Source organism: Lissotriton helveticus, chromosome 6 (genome assembly GCF_964261635.1).
Source record: "Lissotriton helveticus chromosome 6, aLisHel1.1, whole genome shotgun sequence".
In the NCBI taxonomy this organism is placed as follows: domain Eukaryota; kingdom Metazoa; phylum Chordata; class Amphibia; order Caudata; family Salamandridae; genus Lissotriton; species Lissotriton helveticus.
Window position 1 is genome coordinate 1,494,305,730 of NC_136067.1, and position 21,724 is coordinate 1,494,327,453.

General features: G+C 44.9%; 1 protein-coding gene across 2 annotated transcripts in view; it reads left to right on the plus strand.

Moving 5' to 3' along the window:
• Positions 1-21,724, plus strand: part of USP34 (ubiquitin specific peptidase 34) — a 2,681,755-nt gene that overhangs the window by 57,117 nt on the left and 2,602,914 nt on the right. For both annotated transcript variants that reach the window (XM_078649291.1, XM_078649292.1), the window contains exons 2-3: positions 11,617-11,704; positions 18,210-18,633. In XM_078649291.1, the coding sequence (XP_078505417.1) occupies positions 11,617-11,704; positions 18,210-18,633 (512 nt within the window). The remainder of the gene's footprint in view (positions 1-11,616; positions 11,705-18,209; positions 18,634-21,724) is intronic.

Sequence of the window (21,724 nt, forward strand, 5' to 3'; positions counted from 1 at the left end):
TGGTGCCACGTTCGATTGTGATCGGTTTCGATATATAAGGGCCCGTTTTAATCTTAGCAGTGGGGTGCATGTACAATAACTTCACTAGGCCTACAAAACTGGCTCCCAATCCGTATTTGCTAAGAGCAGCGAAGAGGAAATGTAATTCTAGTGTATCGAACGCTTTCTCTAGGTCGAGTACTAAGCAACCAGAGTGTGGCCAGCGCTCACCTGAGTAGTGAACCACTCTAAAGAAATGTTTCCGGTAAAAGGACGTATTGCGAGGGGGCACAAACCCATCCTCGTCTGCATGCACTAGATGAGGAACCAGTGGGCTAGCCTGTTTGCTAAGATTGTTGCTAATATCTTGTAGTCCGTGTTTAATAGCACTAGCGGGCGATACGAGCCTAGCAGCTCCGTGTCCCTATCCGGCTTAGGCAAGGACACTAGCAGGGACTCATGGAGCATCGTCGGCAGCACAGAGGCCTCTTGCGAGGTGTGGTATACTTCGAGTAGTTGTGGGGCTAGAGCTGTTTGATATGTTTTGTGATATTCAGCTGGTAGCCCATCAGGTCTAGGTGCTTTACCTGTTGTCAGCCCTTGGATTACCGCTTGAATTTCGCTGGACTGCTCTTTAATGGCGGAGACTTTCCTTGCTTCTTCTCTCTACTCCATGTTTAATAGCGGTTAGTGAACGATATTTGAGGGCCCTGGGAGCAGAACTGTTATTGCTGTATCAGCATTGAAAGGAGCTCTTGCTGAATGTCAACCCCGCAAAATAATTTGGTGCTTTCTTGAGCTCCCCCCCCCCTTTTAGGGGGGGTGAAAGTACTGTTGAGGCTATGGAAGTGGCCCATGCAAGATATCGGTGCGGTTTGTGGCCATTAAATTTACTTACTGAAACTGATTGGCTGGGGGCAATCGGATAATGAAATGCATTTCTAGGAACTTCAATTTTGGACTCTGCAGTTAAAGCGGCGGATGCCTTGACATCAATGGAGGCAGGAGTGAAGAAAAACGTAGGGCATAATGAAAAAACAGACTTACCCTCTTTTTGTGGTAGCTGGATTGAAAGATCCCCATAAGGATGTAACTCCCCACATGGCTGACTAGAAGCCGGATCAGAGTAAGGATAACTCCACACCTGGGGTATTGGATGCTACTATGAATTCAATTTCTACGAACTTTGCCTCGTGTATATCGACTCTAAAGGCAGGAGAGCTACAAAAAGGGAGAAAAAATGAGACCTGCCCCAACCTGATGCAGGTTTCCAGTTAACAGCAGACTCAAATCACGCAGGCATTGGTGTTGAGAACCTTTCCACCACTGAGCTACTGTTACACCGAATTTTAGATGAACTTAAATCAAGAAAGGTCTCCCAGGCAGAAGCGAGTAAAAATACGGAACTACAACTAAATTCGATAAATCATAATATGCTGAATTTAACCACAAGACTTTCAGAGGTCTCTGATCTAGAAGATGCAACACTAGGATAGGAATCATCAATCTCTAAACCTCAAACTGAGTTAGAACACCTACAAATAAAAATTGATGATGCCGAAAACCGATCACGTCGGACTAATCGGAGGTTCACTGGGATTCCCTAGGGATGGGAAAATGACCAATCTATGGTCAGCCTCATTTCTGAACTTGTAAGAAATTACGTGTATCCAGAAGCAGCGCCTCGTGATCAGGATTTAACTATCACAAGAGCTCATCGTGTGCCGGCCATTCAAACTTCTGGTGCCAAGTACCCCTGTATAGTAATAGTGAATTTCGGAGATTATCAGATTAAAGAGCAGATACTCACAAATGCTCTTAAGAATAAGGCTTTTTAGGTTCCAAGGGACTTATCCTTTAAGATTTTTTTCTGATATGTCTGCTGTGTCAGCCTGCTGTCGAAAATAATTTAGGAGCCTAATAGTAATTTCCAGCAGGCTGAGTCGCCTGTGGGCATTATACAGCAATCAAAACTCCAAGTTCTTTTTAAGGGTCAAGTTAAAAATGTTCACTCTGTAGAATAGGTGCATGATTTTTTGCAGTCAATTCTTCAGTCGCAACCAAAAACGGGAGGAGGCCATTAGTAAAACTGCCCTTTGTTCGGTTTCGGATCTATGATTTAATTTTTTTAAAATTTCTCTCTCAGTGCCTAAGGTTGCCTCAGTCGCTGTTTAGGTACTATGTCAAGATGCCACATAAGGGTTAAGAATGGGAGGGGGCACTGGGACTGGGCGTTAGGGGTGGGATTGGAAGGAGATTGTGGCAGGTCAGGCTCCAGGGACTGAAGATGGGGTGGGTGGTGGTTTGGAGGGCAGAAGGGTGTGGGTTAGAGAAGAAGGTAAAAATGGAGAAAAAAAACAGCAATCGATGAGATGTAGCAAATATAATACCACGAGTAGGTTGAAAATTATTTCATGTATTTGAATTGACTAAGTAATAGATTAAAAACTCAGCTTGGTTTAGATCGCTAAATTCAGATATCATAATGCTGCAGGAGAGACACTTAAAAAACCTAGGTATGCAACCTCGACTTCCCTCGCAGATTCATCATGCATTTTGTGCTTCAGCACAGGCTGCAGTCAGGGGGGTGGCTATATGGATAATGCGGTCAGTTCGAGCAGACGTCCTGAATGTAGTTCGAGATCCACATGCCAGGTGGATTTTTGGTAGATTGCAAATTAAAAGGAACATTTATAATTTGATAAGTTATTACGGCGCTATTGAAGATTCACCAGCCGCCCTACAGCAATTACATTCACTCTTACAAAATGAATTTGGGCATAATACATGAGGTGGTGATTTCAATCTAATTCAAAATTTAGCAATCGATACAACTCGTCAGAATAATCTATGGAACAAACTTAAATCTATAAGGGCTTTAAAAATTTTAATTCAGGATTTTGCTCCCTTAGATCTCTGGCGGACTCAGAATGATGCCTCACGAAAACATTCATGTTACTCGAAAAGCTATGGTACAGCATCTCTCATATATTATTTTTTTACATCATATAGGTTACTATAGGTTACTGTGTGACGGGGCAATGTTAGAAATGGGGGACTCTAGTTGGCAGAGGTGGGTACCTTTGACCAAGTAAGGGCTCTTGCTTCTAGTCCGGGTAAGGGGGCTATACTCCTAAAATAACCCCTGCTCACCCCCTTGGTAGCTTGGCACGAGCAGGCAGTCTTATCTCAGAGGCCGTGTGTAAAGCATGTGTGAACACATACAGTAATCCAGTGAAAACACTAAAAATGGACACCACACTAGTTTAGAAAAATAAGTAATCTTTATCTAGACTTAACACAAGACCAAACAACAAAAATCCACAATACAGTAATAAAAATAAGACTTTTAGATGGTAGAAATAGCTTAGTTCAATGTAGATGGTAAATGCGACACTTTACTCTCAAAGTACCTTGGATGCGTCACGCAAAACAAAGAAAGGGGTCGCAGGGAAGGTGATGCGTCGGTTCCTTACTGCATCGCAGGGGAGGTGATGCTCGGTTCCTTACCGAAGAGGAGGTGATGCGCCAGTTTCTTACTGCGTTCCGGTTTCGATGCGACAAGATGGTGCCGCGATGCAACAACATGGATGCGATGTGTGCACGCCCAACGGCCGTGTGGCGAAATGATGGTTTCCTAAGCCGCGACAGGCCGTGTGACACGCTTCTCCGGTGATGCAACGGTGACCTCTGCGACGGCGACATGCTTCTCCGTTGATTCGACACGCTTCTTCGGCAATGCGGCGGCGAACATCTGCAGTGGCGACACGCTTCCTCGGCGATGCAACTGCTGCAGCGGTGACACGCTTCTTCCTTGTTGAGTCGCGCTTCCAGCTCCCAGCGACAGTCTCTAGAGGGCCCAAAAAAACAGCAGGCACCTCTCTGCAGGTAGAATTCCCAGCAAGGAAATTCAGGGGGAGCTAGTGGTAAAGTCTTTGTGTCCCTGGGACTTCAGAACAGGAGGCAAGCTCAACTTCAAGCTCTTGGAGATCTTCCTCAAGATAGTTAAAGTACACACAAAGTTTCTTTTCTCCTTTCCTTGGCAATAAGTAACCACTGCAGGCCAACAGTAAACCGCACAGGGGCAGTCTCTTCCTTCAGCTTCCTTGGTTTCTCTCCTTGGCAAAGGTTCGTATTGACTCCCAGAAGTTATCTAAAGTTTTGGGGTCTGGGCCCCAATATTTTTACTGCAAAATCCTTTGTCCTCTGAAGGCAGAGAGTGTCTGTGCCCAGCCAAAACCAGTTCTGTCCTCCCTGGCGCAGCTTCCTGGTAGGAGGTGGAGACAGCATTTTTGAAAGCAGACCTGGCCCAGGTAGCTGAAAGGAAATCTCCTCCCCCTACTTTCTATTCTATGAAGGCTCAGGCAGGTGAAAGGAAATCTCCTTTCCATACTCTCTATTCAATGCAGGTCCTATTAAGCCCAGCCCTGACCAATCAGACTGCTGGAGCCAAAGCCCTCTCCAGCCCCCTGTCACTCACAAACCAGACATGGAATACAAAAACCTAGCAGAGGCTTACTGGATGGTTAGGCAAGAAAAGACCTACATTCTAAAAGTGGTATTTTCAAACACAGAATGTAATAAATCACCCACACTAAAATAAGTTCAGGCATAGTACATTTTATTTTACTATCTTGTTCCCTGGGTCAGGTATGATTATAAGATGTTATAATCAAACTGCCCATTCTGGCATATGGGAACAGATAACCTTGCAATAGTGAAAAACAAAATTGGCTGTAATTCACTATCAGGACATGCCACACACATCAGGGCATGCCCTACCTTTCACATACAATGCACCCTGCCCTTGGGCCTACCTTAGGGGTGACTAACATGTAGAAAAGGGAAGGTTGAGGGACTGGGGGTGCACTTGCCAAGTCGACATGGCAGTCGCAGACTGCACACAGGATCTGCAATGGCAGGCCTGAGCCACACCTTACAAGCTGCTTCTGTGGGTGGCACAAGCTTCTGTGGGTGGCACAACCAGTGCTGCAAGCCCACCAGCAGTATTTGACTTACAGGCCCTGGGCACACATGGTGCACTGTACTAGGGTCTGACAAGTAAATCAAATAAGCCAATCATGGAGCCCCTAATCCATTACAACAATTTACAATAGGGAGCATATGCACTTTAGCACTGATTAGCAGTGGTAAAGTGCCCAGAGTCAATCAATTTTTAGTCTTTATTTTGATTGGCATAATCATTAAAGACACAATACAAAGAGTGACTGAGGAAATTCATAATATATAAAAACACATCATGTTCAAAAACATAGTTAAACGTTAATAAAGTGTAAGTAAAATGCGTAGGCAATAATACACAACAAGAAATTATTTACACAACTATTTACAGATACTAATTACCCCCTCATTGATGCAAAAGACAAAACATGCACCTTGTTTGGGTATCCATGACGACCACCCGTGCTGGGAGTAAAACCACAACACCTTTCCACTGAGGTTTGGGTTATAAGTTGGGTCTGACAAGAATTAGTGTACCCTCATTGTAGTTGCTCGGATGGCCCACATCCAACTAAAAAATGTAGCAACAGCAATCACTAAGGGCTCGTATGTGTTGGTCTTCTAGATCCTTAGAGCCTCGGTGCCAGACCGTGTGCCCAGATTCAAGTAAATTGGTTTCAACTATTTATTTCTTGGTAACTTGTCAGCTTGACATACAAATAAAATGTGTACTAACGTTTCAATATGAGCTGGACATGTATAACATTTGTCATTCGTCAAAGAATGCCATCTACTTGTAAATGATTTTATTGGGAGGGAACCCACCCTAAATTGGTGGAACAACTTCCTGTCGCTTGGTTTGGTGATAAGATCCCAATAAAATTCAAACTCCGTATCTTGTTTGAACTCCAAGTATGCCCCGGACAAAGTGGGCCCTGAAGTAGATGAAAACTGATATGTTGACCATATTCCAGTATGCTGCCTTAAAATCCTTTTTCAACGGGAATGGGCCACTTGCTGGGTCTTCCCACAAGTTGCTCATCCCCATATTGGTCAATAAACGTTTTATCTTACTTAACCAGGCGATCTTACATGAACTGACTGCCCCCCGAACATCAGATAGCGCCTTGGCATACATAGACAACTCAGGGGTTGACCAAGCCTTCTCCAGATTGCTAACGGTCTATATGTGCTGTATCCTCTATAATGTGGCAGCCCAGATCTAAGTAAAGGGGCTTAAGTGGTGTTGATTGCGGGAGGCCTGTTATAGTTCTCACAAATTTGTTCTGAACTGTAGTCAAGGGTGATACATCGTCAAAGTCCCAAGTTCAGCACCGTAGAGTATGGAGGTACTGATCTTGGAATTATAAATCTTTAGGAAGGGGCCTATTGGCTTGGTCTGCGAAAGCCTCTGTCCTTTTATGAGTACACCGGCTAGCTGGACATGTTTTAGAGCCAGTATATCAATCTGTAGCTTCCAATGTAATTTCCTACCCAAAGTTATCCCTAGATATGTAAAAACATCAGTTCTAAGAGTATGTTATTCATGACGACTCTCCGTTTAATAGCTTTGTGTTTGTGGAGGACCATAAACTTGGTTTTCTCCACATTACCCACAAGCTCATGATCCCAGAAGAACTCCTCAAATCTAATCAGGGCAGACAGCAACCCCTTTTGGGTCTTTGAAATTATTAAGGTATCGTCTGCGAACATGAACAGGGGTATCTTCATGCCGGGTAATGTGGGGGCATCTGTTGGGTGGGTAGAGAAGTATTGAACAACCCTATTAATAAATAGAGAAAATAGGGTAGGTGCCAAAATACACCCTTGGCGTACACCCTTAGAAACAGGGAACCTGTCCGTGACATTCCCCTGCCTTTCCCAGCAAACCTGTGCATAGTTAGAATCATGGAGTTTAACTAATATTGCCATTAGGTCCAATTGCATCCCTATATCTGCAAAAGCACTCCACATCTTATTGCGAGGGATCAAATCAAAAGCTGATTTAAGATCAATAAAGGGTGCAAAGATTGTACCCCCTCCGATGATAACAACCCGCCAATAGATTAACATAAACCTAAAAACCTGGTCTATGGTACCAGTGTGTGGGCGGAACACTGCTTGGAGCGTAGGCAAGATGTCATTCTCTACTATCCAGGACTGGATTCTGCACAACACTAACCTGGCAACAATCTTTTGAATAGAGTCTATGAGGCTTATCGGTCTATAGTTGCCTGGTAGGGAACGGTCCCCCTTTCCATAAATCAGGAGGATATCTGCACCTCTCCATGTATCAGGCGCCACTGACTATGGCGTTGACAAGTATCTGAATATAAGTTACCCAGTTTCCTTTGTCATACAAAAACAGGTCCGCCGGTATACAGTCAACCTGGGGGCCCTACCTCTCGGGATCGATTTAAGTACAGATTCAACCTCTGAACTATCAAAATGCGTGTGGTTTCTGGGATTGGGAGCTGGAATTGATCTGTACTATTAAAAGTGGCAGCAAGCTGGGCCTCATATTGTGCGGCCCACAAATCAGGGGCTACATAATTAACTGGTCTTTGAATAGAATCACCACTTCCCCATTTAACGAGCTGCCTACTCCTGAGGAAGGCGCCCGGGGCCCTACCTGGGGAGGCCAGGGTGATCGCCTCTTCAATTTCTTCCAGAGCGATGGGGCGTTCTAGGTCTTTCTGAGCGGCCATTTCCAGCTTAGGAAGACGCACCCTACTCCGGTCAAGGAGAGCTGAGATGGACCGCTGGTGGCTGTGTGCTGTGTATAGCCTCCGGTAGTAGGCAGCGAAGGTATTTGCCATTGCCACGGGGGGCACGTTGCACCACTCTAGTCTCATCAACTACCTCTGGGATAATACGATTCGCCCTGGGATATGTGGCCAGTCTAAGCAAGATCGTGCCATTCTTGTCCCCCAACCATAAACTCTTGCCACTGAGGACCTCCAGAGGAGCTTAGCCGCGTCCACGGATAGTTGTCTCATATCATCCCGAATGTGGGCAAGTTGTCGGGCCTGGGCGGCACCCTCTGATGTGGATAATAGCTGTTCCAAGCGGAGCGCCTGCACTTCCTTGGAAGAGATCTCCTGCAACTGTGAGTGCCTCTGGATCTTGAGCTGACCTTTTGCGACACCCCATATGGGAGGCTACAGAGCCCTCATTAGTAGCAAAGTATTGTTTAAGTTCTTTCCCCACCACCTTTTTAAATTCTTTATCTTGGAGAAACCAAGCATTCATCCTCCATGTTTGGCGGGCCGAAGGAGGCGGAGCCCCTGTGCTAAGGAGTATTGGAGAGTGATCGGAATTGCCTCTGGACAAAATCCGGACGTTTAGAATCATAGTACAATCAGGCGCGGGGACAAAAATCGTATCTATGCGTGATTGGGTGTGGTGAGCCGCGGAGGTATGTGTGAATTGGGTGCTGCGGGGATGCCATGTGCACCATGCATCGCAGAGCCCCAGGGATTCAGACCAGTTCTTCAGTTGTTTCGCCTTCGTCGTTCGAGCAGCAGATGGAGGACCCGTTGTGTTGAGGTCTGGGATTTAAACTGCATTAAAGTCACCCGCAATAACCATGTTGCCCACAGGCGTAGTATTCAACAGGGCCGCAGTGTGTGCAAGTGTGGACACGAGCATTGAGGGGGGGGGCATATACTGACATGAGAGTGAGGGGTGAACCAGCCAGCGATCCGCAAACTGTCACAGATGAGCCTTGAGGATCGTGGATAACATCGGAGAGGACAAAGGGCAGGGTGCGCCTCAGGAGGATGGCCACCCCTCATGAGCCCCTGGAGAAACTGGAGTGCCATAGCGAGCTAAGAAGGGGCAGCAGTTACCCAAGAGGTGCATTTCTTGGAGCATGAGGATATCTATGTGGAGACGCTGCGCTTACCTTAGGACCGCCGTGCGTTTGTGCCGGTCCAAAAGGCCATTCACATTCCACGACAGCACGTGGAGAGATGCCCTGGGCGAAGTGTTATTGGTCATGGTAGGTGTTACCTGTGTGCGTTCTCTTGCTACGGGGGCACACCCCTCCCTCCCACTGGTAGCTTGTGTCATTCCGTGGCAGCCGAAACAAAAAACAACAAGAAACATTACAACGTACGGAAAAAAAAGCCTCCTGCTCAGCCACCCCCTGGTTGCCCCAACATCTGAGATGGTGTAGCGGTCCATTTTTGTCTGGGTGGCGGGGACCTTCGCCGATCTGTCCGTTCTGCCCATGTTCGGCCCTCGGGGAGGCACGGGGTTCCCAAAGACCCCCAACCGGACCCCATAGTGGGAGGCCGACGAAGCAACGGAGATGAACTAGGAGCCGTCGGGTGCAAGCAGCCGGTGCGGAGACCCAGGATGGCCCAATCCGCTGCTCAGGTGGTGCGGCCAGCAGAGAGGGGTAGAGGAGAAGGGTCGCGGTCAAGGGCCGTATGCCGGTCCCCTTCCGCCAGAGCTGCAGAACAGTCCGCTGGACAACAACTCACAGCAGATAAGGAGATCCAGGAAGGGCACCGGGTCCTGGACTGGGGGGGTCTATGCCAGCAGTTGTCCCAGGAGTATGTTTGCGGCCCAAGGGGTGGACTGGGGGTCCCCCCTGCGGCGATCCGCGCCGCGGGTGATAACCAGGTGGGCCTCACTGATGACAAAAGGCCTCCTCCTCAACTAGATGTCCAGCAGGCTCAGGCCCACCGCACCAGCGACCCCTGTCCAGATCCTAAGGGGTGGCAGGAGGTCTCTGCCACCAGCGGTCCACCCAGGAGGCACAGGCCGGGGCCCTAGGAGCAACAGGGAGATCACACAGGACGGGGGGGGGGAGCACCCCACACAAGGAGCCCCTACCTCAGGCGAGTGGGACCGATCACGGACAGCAGAGCGGCAGAGGATCGGGACTCGCCGCGGCCCCCGTCTTGAGGATTTCCACTCGGTGGGTCCGAGAGGCAGGACCGGCCTGCCCGCTCCAAAATCAGCACCCAACGACCCAAAGGGAGCAGATGGTCCCGATGGCGGCAGATGATCGATCGGATGACGGAGGGGTCCGGAGCACACCTAAGGTGCGACCGCCATCTTGACGCTCCTAGCCACGCCTCCCCTTGAGGGAAGATTATACATGCAACCCCAGGTTTGTCTTTTCACTTCTACCAGCATAGGAGCATAAAGCAATCCAAGATTCTTGACTTGAGGAGGAGAAGATAGTGGCCAAAAATTTGCAACTTAATTGGCCGGTTTACCACTCCACAAGGTCACCAAAGGAAACAAATTATATGACTTATTTGTTTAGAAATCTTCCAGAAAACGTCCAGCATATCGAGTAGTGCAAGGTTAAGCTCTTTTTGTGAATAACACCCATGGGTGCACACTTCAGATTAGATAAATATTTAGGTTAAATTATTTAAAAAGGTGTATTCTTATATTATTAAAGTCAATGAAAAACTTCCGGAACACATGGATGTGATTATAAAAATATGTATGCACAGAACTATCTGTATGGTATAAAGGAAAGTCAAAATTGATTTGTAAATGTATCCTAAAACTGTGGGGTGTTTTTTTTTTTTTTTTAACTGGCCACTCTCAATTTACATTGTAAGGCATACCTGATTTGAGGAGCCCTATCTGTAACACGAGGTTGAAACTGTTGCGTTGAACTGAGATGGGTAACAAAGATATTAATAGCCGATGGAACCATAATGAACTAGAAATATTTAAGAGAATTGAATCGGGTCACATCGCCCTCAATGGGACCTTGAATTTAAGACTCTATTCATCTTGTGGACTTTTTTATTCTGATATTTGATTACTATTCATGCATTTTCACAATTGTTTGAAGTATAATGAATGCACTTTGGTGAGATAATTTAACTTGATAATTTTAAAATGGAAAAACAATAAATGTGGTCAATGAACTTGAATTAAAGAACTGTTTGAGAACGTTGTCTTTTAAAAGGAAAAAATGTAAATGCAGAATCGTTTGAATTACCCGTAGAATCAAGACTGAATGGTAATTGACTTTTTAACATCAAAATTAAATTTTGTGGATGGAATTGAAGATTTCTTACATATGATAGTATGCATGGTGACTTTGGACAGCTGACAATATAAAAGATCTGTGTACTTTCATGCACAGTTACAGAAAGAAAGCACCAACGCCCAGAATTGGTGTACAGTGCACCAATGCACAACGTTAGCAGAGCCCGCCAGACATTGCGTGCTAATTTTTATGATTTCTCTTCTTTCATTTTAATAGCTGTTTTCAGCTTTGAAACCAGTGAAGTGCCTCTGGAAATCTTAAGTGGAGTTTTGAGAGGAAAGAAGCACCCCGCCCCCCAACCATAGCTCAAACAGCTACAGTATAGCTGCTTTTTTTTATTACAGCTGGCGAATTTTTTATTTATTTATTGGTGGATGTATGGTAATCACTTTTGCATATTATGCCCCTTTATGTTAATGAACCTAGTTTCTGTTTTCCGTAAGGGAGGAATGATCTGTAATAATTTAGTTTTAATTCAAGAAAACCTTTGATTCAGCTTGCTGTTCTGAGCTTTGTTCCTTCTCTGCATTGTTTGAGGATGCTAGTTCAACATCGTGTTTCAAAGATCTTGTTTCTGTGCGACTTGATTGCATTTATCAAACTATGTAACTGCTAAAGTCATTTATTTTCTTTTTTCTACTTAGTTTCGGACGTTGAAGGGGGAGATGGAATAAAGCTCAGAAAAGAACATGCCATCAAAATATTTGCCTACATAAACTCATGGACACAAAGGTATGCTGTGATTTAGCACACGGTGCACATTTTTTTTTTATTACATGGTACACATTTTTAAACAATATTGATAAGGCTCTATCAAATTAAGAGGCTGTTTATATAAATGTGTGAGCACCATATTATAAAGCTTTTTGGCTATGGAAAAGTGGTGTCCTGGTCCGCCTTGTGTCATTTGCCATCTCTGGAATTGAGAATTGAGGGGTTTCTTGTTGCAAACCCCTCGAATAAAATAAACTTTCTCTTGCTCATTTCTTCAACAATAGGTGTTCATAACTGAGGATGCATGGATCATTTGTGGTTGTAGAGCAAGCACATTTTTTTATTGCAGGGAAAAACCTGTGTTTGACCAAGACTGCATCATAGAACAATTTTAATTTTTAGGTTGAGCCGGTCACCGTGCATGCACTTTTGTTTGCAGGATATTGTTTACAACAATGGGCATTATGCCTGCCCATTGCTTGTCATTTGTTAGCTTGTGTCACTCCTCTTTGTTGCCTCCCAATTGGCCAGTCCAGGCCAAGTTTCCCTTCCGCTCCTTTCAGTGTAGCACGGACCAAGCACGGATTGGTTTAACTTACTTAGTGCCCATCCGTTACTCACGCTGTGATTAAGATACTATTTCTTCTTCTCACCCTCCCTTTGCTCCCATCTGGTGGTTCCTCCCTCTTCACCCGCATCGCTCTAGTTTTACCAATGCCCTTTTTCTTAAATGACTTAAATGCAGATCAAATACCTGTGCTTAAAATTATGTTGATTTCGTCTTTTGAATATCATGCCCCAAGAGCTCAGTGTCATTCTCCTAATATTATCACCTCTGATGCTGTTCTCTAAATATTGTTTACATCCTTGTAACAAATTTGCGTCATTAAGACACGTGTTTACATAGATGGTGATAAGACCCGTGAGATTTTCATTAAAAGCCCGGCCCCCTCAAATGTGAAAATAATGTCCAATGAAACCACAGTTTCCGGACTAGTGCTTCTCTATTGGTAAAGGGTCATTGCTAAGAACTGGACAAATAAGGGAAAGTAGAACAAGGAGGAACAATTGATAAAATCGGATGGGCCCTCCATGAGTATCGGAAAGTATTGCGTATATGGGGAGTAATCTCAGAAGAGCGGCCTGAAACAGAGGAAGCACTATCAAGTGGTATAATAAGGAGTGCCAAACCTACCTGGCAAGCTCTGCTTGTGTCATGGTCCATTGGTGGTGCTTCTAGAGGGCAAGCAGGGGCTGGTCCCTTGGAAAATTGGGCCATGAGCAATTGTCCACTCTGTCCATTTCTTGAAATGGCTCTGCAGTTGAGACCAATGGCCCGGCTCATTCCTAAGAGCCAATGAACATGAGAATCTTCAGAATATTTGGGATGGAAATTACAAAGAAAACAAAATATAACCTTAACATGTAGAAAGTGTTTATTTAACACATAGAAGTATTTCAATGTAGTATATTGGATCACAACATTGCATTGATATTTATTTAAAGTGGAAGTTTCTAAACATGACTTTAAAACATGTATTAGCCCTTCCTTCTGACCAAACCGTTAGTAAACAAAATTAACCAAATGTCTGGTGTCCATTATATCATGGCCAATAATATTTTTATGGGTGGTGGAACGTTACAGACTATAAAGCGTGTACAAGTGAGATTTCATATAGAATCCATCTTGAACTGAATTAATTGAAAATGTAACAAGGAGAAATATGTTTTTCTCCTAGTTTTTCCCTCTTTCTAAGTCTACGTGTGCTGCATGTAAGGAAATATCAGGTTTACGTTCACCCACCTGTATACCCCAAGGCTCCAGCTCCCTGCGCAATAAGATCGTCATGGGCTCCACGGCCAATGCGAACAAGAATATCGAGAGAGAGTAACCCTACGTGGTGCTCCTCCCAACCACCCAGGCTTCAGAAAGCTTGCCTCCCACCCGCAGTTTCACCAAGGGTTCCTTATATAACAATTGTACACAACCTAGGAACACTGGGCCAAATCCCATTGCCCTGAGCACTGCCATAAGGTAAGGGCACCTAACAGTATAGAAGGCCTTCTCTCTCTATCAACACTAAGGCCATATCCCGATCCCCGTCATCGGTTTCATGCGAGAAATTTGCCAGTCTCCAGAGATAATGGGTCGTACTATGTGGTGGCATAAACCTGGCATAAACCTGCATTGTTCTCGTGACCCAAGCCAGCCACTACTACACACAATCGGTTCGCAAGTATTTTACAGAGTACTATAACATCTGAGTTGATTGTAGTCCGGGGACAATAAGTAGACTGGTTCCCTGGGGCACCTCCTGGCTTCACCATGATACAGAGGACACCTTTGCGCAAAGTAGGAGGCTGAGCCCTAACCGTCCTAGCTTCCAAGAAGACCTCTAACAGGTTTTTAGCAAGTGCCACAGAGAAACTCAGCAGGAAGGGCCCCCCCAGGTGCCTTTGATGCATTAAGCTCCTGGAGTGCAAGCCTTAGTTCCTCCAGAGTAACAGCTGCCTCTAAGGTTTATGCCTCCTCTCACGATATACAGTAAGTCAGTCCAGGAAAGAACAATTCTATCAACTCAAGGGGCTGGCAAGGGCTTCAGTCCAGTCGTCGTCTGAGAGGGTCGGTACATCTGCCTCTCACGCTGCCCAGGTTTGTCTTGGTATGTGTGGTCAGTCTCTGATAGAGTTGGCGGATTTTATGTCCTCCCAGATCACACATCTACAGTCTACCCTCCAGTGGGTGAAATTCTGGTAGCATCGTAAGTTTTTTAATCAGGGGAGACAGAGCGTGGCGAAGCTGGATGTATTTATGGAATTGGGACTTGTGTAGGTCAAACTCCTCCTGCAGCCTTTGAAAGGATTTAAGTGTGGGTCCGCGCATCACATCACCCAGCGTCGAGATCCCTATAGTGTCCCAACGACGGAATCCGGGCAAAGTCGAGACCGGTCAGAGGCACGTGCCCCACCAGAGGGGTGTCTCGCACGTCAGCATACCCCACCAACCAATGGGCCTAGAGACGAATCTCCATATCTGGATCACCGTGCGACTGGCCGGAGTGGAGGGATTCCAGGGTAGAGTTACTATACAGGAGATCCAGCAGTGGATATACCTCCAGGAAGAGTTGCTCCACCGCGTAAGCCGGATCACTTTGCAGGTTATACCACCTCTCATTGATGACCAGTAGCTGGGATGCCCAAAGTTGTTTTTTTTCTCTCTCTCTCTCTGTCTCTCTCGTGCGCTCTCGTGCGCTCTCTCGCGCTCTCGTGCGCTCTCGTGCGCTCTCGTGCGCTCTCGTGCGCTCTCGTGCGCTCTCTCGCGCTCTCTCGCGCTCTCTCGCGCTCTCTCGCGCTCTCTCTCGCTCTCTCTCTCTCGCTCTCTCTCGCTCTCGCTCTCTCTCGCTCTCGCTCTCTCTCGCTCTCTCTCGCTCTCGCTCTCGCTCTCGCTCTCTCTCGCTCTCGCTCTCTCTCGCTCTCGCTCTCTCTCGCTCTCGCTCTCTCTCGCTCTCGCTCTCTCTCGCTCTCTCTCGCTCTCTCTCGCTCTCGCTCTCTCTCGCTCTCTCTCGCTCTCTCTCGCTCTCTCTCGCTCTCTCGCTCGCTCTCGCTCTCTCTCGCTCTGTCTTCTTGCTCTGTCTTCTTGCTCTCTATACCTTTTTTCTCTCCCACCAACCACACTGATTTAGGCCTCTTCCAGCTGATAGTGGGGCATGCTGTGACATCCTTTCCCACACCTGGTCTGTGTGGTCAAACACTAGAGTCTCCTTTTGATAAATGACCTTCCTCATGGAGGGGTTCAGCAGTGTGTATTTTATCTTCCTTGCACACTGCTTTTTCTTCTCCTGCTCATATGATTTCCTGTGCTCCTACACTTGTTTAGTTTAGTCTGGAAAGGTTATACCTTTGTGGGACCGATACCGCACCTAGGCTACATTTCTTACTGCCCAGAGGATGAGGTCCCTGTGTGTGTAATTGAGGAAGGGGGTGAATATGAGCCAGGTCTCTGCAGGGAGGTTTCTGAACGAGTGTTTGTTCCATGGGTTTACCCCATCAGGAAACAGGGTGAATTGTGACTAGCAGATACAAAAGCACTTATCCAAGTTTCCCGGAACTACTGTGGGTGTGTGTGCCCTTCACATTCAACTGAAGTCCCACGGATCGAAAGCCTTATCACTAGAGGCCATTTCCCCTGCAGAATTTTTTCACTTCTGTATTGTCTGGTGATGTTCCCTGACCCTATCCTCCAGAGCTGTGATATGGCCCTCTGCCTCTGCTACATGGTCCATGGTTTTGCAGAGATTCTGCTAGAGGACCACCACCTTACCAATTGTTGTTTTGAGAGCCTTCCGTGGGGATTGAATAGCTTTAAGGAAGATCTTTGTACTTGAATGGGCACCATATCCAAGATCTCAGTGCCCCAAGTCATCCACTCTACCGGCATACTGTGAGCCCCCAGTCTGAGAGAGGGCCTTGGCAAATTTGTCCATCTCCCCTTGGTTTGGTTCCAAGCTGTGGTCACTTCCTCCAAGTCACTTTTTCAGGTCACCTGTTGTGTCTTGATTTCTTAAGGGTCTTCAACATCTCTTTTCCCCAGTACCAATTATCGTGCCCCAACTGGACTTCCATCTGGTCCTAACATTCCTTATGTGAGCACCCTTCAAGTCACTGCAAAATTGCCTATATTAACCTTCAGAATTGCTTTTCAGGTGCCCTTAAGGTCAGCTAGAAGGGACAGTGATCCAGAGAGCTCCAGGTGGACGATCAACCCTTTGTTGGATATATTAGGGTGGGGTATTGGCAGGGGTAAGAAAGACTAGGTTGTGAAGAAATGGATCATCTTGCTATGAATTGTGCTTTGGATAAAAATCTGCTACCCATTGGCTAAGAAGCAATCCCCTGAGGGCTTGTGCACTCATTCCAACAGAGCCAAGGTTGCGACCGCTGTGTTCTCTCGCAGAGTACCCGTCTTGGAAATCTATCAGGCAGAAACGTGGGCATCTTTACACAGCTTCACGAAGCACTACTACCTGGACGGTCAGGTCTGTTGTATCGAGCACTTTACCTGTTAGGTCCGGCAGGACTTTATGGTCTAATCTGTTGGCAAACCACCTCTGGAGAGGTATTACTTCGGTATGTGTTCTAAGGGAAGGAATCTGTGTCTAGAAGTCTTATCAGATGAGCAAGTTACTTACCTTCTGTAAAATCTTATCTGGTAGAGACTCTATCTAGCAGCAGATCCCTTACAGACCCTCCCAGCCTCCCCGCAAACAGATTTCTGCATTGGGTCATCTTGAGGACTATAGTGATGCACACCAGTTCATCATCATTCTTTGTGACTCCACGCTTCTGACTTGAAAATGTAATGAAACGAAACAGATGTCGGTGCTCTGTGGTAACTACATGGAGCCAAACGATGTCACCTACTGGCGCACAGGGGTACTGCTAAAAAATTTCCTGATCCAATCTGACCCTGGAGGTAATTCCGAGGTAAGGAATCTGCGTCTAGATTCTCTCCCATATAAGGTGTTAACGAAGGTACGTAATTTGTTGTACAAGTACTATTATTCTTTGAAGGTATAGTACTGATGGGATGCATATTTTATTTATTTATTTATTAATGTACTTCCTATTGTTATTTAGTGCTTGACTTCGCTTTGCATGGGGTGTTTCCAAAAGAATGAATTTTGATTATCCAGTTCAAGTGCACTTGTTTGGGTGAACACCAGTGTTGAGCAACAGTATCCACATAGGATATGGTCTAGTTACCAGTGACTTCACAGGGTCCGTTGAAAAGGCTTCACACCAGTTCCACAACTTCAGTCAGATCGGACTGCTTTTCTTCCTGTAGCAATTTCTCCAGCTTCCTTCTCAACTACTAGTGGAGTCTGCTCCAAGGCAGTATGCTCCCCACTGCTGGCAAGGCTGGGTAAAATCTGTCTCTGCTTAGCTCACTTCTCTTGCCTGCAGATGTGTGCTAAGTAGTATTTCATGCAGTACTCGAGACATCTAGATGTCTCTAGGTATTGGTTTAAAGCATGTTGTAGTATAGTAGTGTGCATTAGAAAGTGATTAAAAGTAAGCAATGTTACAACTTTTTTTTTTACGTGCATAGTTTTAAGTGTGGCTTGTTTAAATAGTGGGATAGTAATGCCAGATTCTTAGATTTTGAGTGAAAGTGTATGTTAGCTTGGTGTTCGTTGTATGAGCACTCCACGGTATTATCCAAACGTTCGATTTGATAAGAGATGCATCTTAGTTAATAGAGGCATTGATTGAGCATTTCCTCCATTCTAAATCATGTTGCCCAAAAAATGGACCAGCAACATAAAATATATGAACGACTGCTAAAGTCTGCTCTCGAAATGTGAACCGTTACTTAGAAAGAGGGGCACTTTGGATGTATGCTCAAGCTCTTTCTCAATACCGAAATGTTTTCCATTCAGTGTACACTAAAATCCATCCATCTTAATAAAAGCAAACACTGTCTCCTCAATGTGAAATGCCTGACATTTTGTTCTTTTTGCAGGCAATGCCTCTGTTGCTTCAAGGAGTACAAGCACTTGGAGATCTTTAATCAAGTTATATGTGCACTTATTAACTTGGTGATTGCTCAGGTTCAAACTTTGCGTGATCAGCTTTGTAAAAATTGCACTAGTCAAACAAAGTCTTCACGCCAAAACAAGAATAATGAAGATGGAGAGGCACTGAATGTTGAAAAGGACTGTCTCGAGGATGATGACAGCATTGAAAGTCACAAATTTGTTGAGAAAAAATTATCTATAACAAGAAATTGTAACCCAACAGAAGAGGAGTCTGCAAAGAGCACTGACCTTTTTAATTCATGGAGCACTGATGAGAAAGAAAAACTGTTGCTATGTGTGGCGAAAATCTTTCAGATTCAATTTCCTTTGTACACTGCATACAAGCATAATACTCATCCTACCATAGAGGTATTGTTATTTCGTTATTACTTTTGTTTATTGGGTATGTGTTTTGAGTGGTTTGAAGTTCCTGCATGAGAAATTGTATCTAAAGAGTAATGTCATACCATAGGTCTTTATTCATATTTATATGCTTCACAATCCCTAGCAGAGTTTAGAGCATTTGCATTTCGGAATAAAAAAGAAATGTAATTGATCGCAGCCTGTATGACGTTTACAGTGAATGATACAAGATGTTTAAATGGGTCCTTTGAAAGTGTGTGTTTTTAGAAGACTAATATTACCTTGTTCATGCCATGCAGTGGCCTTTTGTTTTAGGACATTAATAAATCACTGCATATAGGGGCTTAACAATTGCTCCAGATTTAATTTAAAAAAATCAAAACATCTATGGGCTGTTCTGAACATAAATATCACAAAATTCTTCCTGCTTATCATGTAATCTATTATATTCTTTGGTAACATGCTGCACTCCTGAAAACCTTGTGTGATTTCTTTCTTTATAAAAAATTATCTTTAGATTTAAGTAGTTTCCATGTTACATCTAGCCATCATTTCAGTTGTATGAACCTTTACTATTTAAGATTTAGTGGTTCTTTAGTTTGTATCAAGGCAGTGCAAACTCAGCCTTCTTTCTGAAACTTATAAAATAAATTCCATTGTCTTGGGTAGTAACTGACATTGGAGCTGCTAAAACAGTTTGTTCTGCTACATAAGTTATACTTTGCTTATTAAAAAAAAAAATACGCAATAAAGTCTAATTTCTCTTATCTGAGAGAAACCTTCCCATCAAGATAAAACATCAGTTCCATTTTACTATTAAATCGTACGTTAGAATTGAAAATACTTTGACTCTTTAGGCCTCAAATGTTCAATATATAAATTGCCGTGTAAGAAAGTGCCCAAGTCCTTTTCTTTTTTTTTTTCTTCTCCATTTTTTTGCCACTTAGCGGCGCATTAATGCTATCACTCTGTCTCCATTTACCATTCTTTTTCTTGGGATTCTCCCTGATAGTCATACATAGGAGAATGCCATCATACTTGCAGGGTTCCCCGAACACGTGTGTTTTTTTTTTTTATAGAAAAAACATGCTCATTACAAAAAAAAACCCTTGTCTTTAACAATAAGAGAGAATGAGTGACGTCTACAGCTTTCGCATGATCTCCCAAACACAACTGATTTGCAAAACAAAAATGTGATGTCTAGCATTGCCTTAGTCCCTTATTTAAGGCCTAACAGCCTACAGGGGTTTCTTTAGATATTATAGGAGACTGCTCCCCAACGAGTGTTTTGAATCGATATAATAAAAAACATAAGCAACATCCAGCTAACCTAATTGAACCTACACTACATTTGGCTGAAAACATCACTGTATTGGCCCTTTATAAAAACCTTCATCTAAAGGCAAAATGTATCTCGAATTGACGGAATACTAACTATGCTAATTGACACTCGTTTTAACGAATTCTGAGATTGCCATCCTTCCCATCATCCAGTGCAGTCAGTGAAGCAGTTTTTTTTTCAGTCTTACTAGAGGAGGATCATCCCTGAACACTGAGGCTTTTTCCGCTTCATTGGACATCTTCTATTGTTTAGTGTCATGTTCCATCCTTTTAACCTTTTTCCTGAGGTTTTTTTCACCTCCTCCTTTTCTCTAGAGCCAACACTCTGGATTCTTTATGAAGTGTCCTTTGTGTGGAGGAAATATTACTGGAATGCTGAACACAAAGGGGCCTATTATGATGGCAATACACCCGCCATCTGTACCGGAATTACCTCGTGCCATATTAGTTTGGTGGGGGTGCCGTGGCGGACAGAAAGCCCGTCTGCTTCTTTCCTACCTGCAGGCAATCGTTACGATTGGCTGCCGTGCGCATCTGGGGCACAATATGGTGGAGGTGCCGAGCAGGCAGAAATTGCATTGGGGACCTGTTACGAGCCCCCGGGGGTTGGTAGGAAGCACTACCATAGACAAGGTGGCAGGCACCGCGCGGTGCCGGTCACTTTGTGCATGGCAATGCAGAACATGCCTCTTTAACACTGTAGCGGGTGCTTTTTGCAGCACCGCCCACCGCAATGTTAAAGGCAAGAATGCGCCCTTCAGAGTGGCGGGCGCATCCTAATTGACCTCGTGGGACCGACGCACCTCTGGCGGTTGGCCCCATTTTCCTTTACGGTCCGCCCGCCATTGTATTGGGGCCCAAAGTGTCTTTTGTATTCCAGATTCTCACTCCATAATGAGGTGGAAAATGTGCCTATAGATATCATTTTAACAAATAATATACATGGCATGGTCAATTGATACCTGTCTGGACAATTCACTTATAGCATGGACACCAGATTCCAGTCGCTTAATAATGGTCTGTCAGCTGTTTTCTTTTTTTTTTTTGGTGCTCTTGCCCTGGTTTATCAGGGGAGGTGTTTTAAACATCTATCTGACTTTGCTCAGGAGTGTGACTGGTACTGATATTGGGTTCTTATCTAGTCACTTCCTCAGTACCTTCAAGTCTACTTCTAAGTCAGAACTTGGAATTCCTCAATCATATTGGCTTAATGCAGCTCTGAAGTCTGTGATGGATGAGTGATGTATAGTTCGAGCACACTCTAGTATGCTCTATTATTGAAAGGGTGGACTTTCTCTCAAAGAGCACAATTTGACTATGTGAGCTGAGGCTTTTTTTTAGAAATAAAATATAGAAATAAAGACGTTTGGCAGATTTCTCAAAATATGCATCAGAGAATTACATGGTGTTACCTGGGAGTTTCTCCATTTGAGTTAGTTAGGATGTACACATTTTGGAGCCTGTGTGGTGTTATTATTTTTTAGGGGGGGGGAGGGGCAATGGGGGGGTTTATTGCACTCTACTCGCGCATAGCAGATAAATAGTCATTTCACAACAACAAATGTAAATGTAGTGTATTTTGTAAAGCGCACAGCTGCCCCAACGGGGTGTCCCGGCGCTGTAAAACGCTGTGGAACCCTTCCTGGCTCTCCCTGTGAGAAGCCCCTCCTGGGCACCCCCTAGGTGACACCTAGTGTTGTAGGGGCCGTTGTGGAGATTAAGCAAGCTATTGCCCAGAGTTGCAGCGTGGGACCCA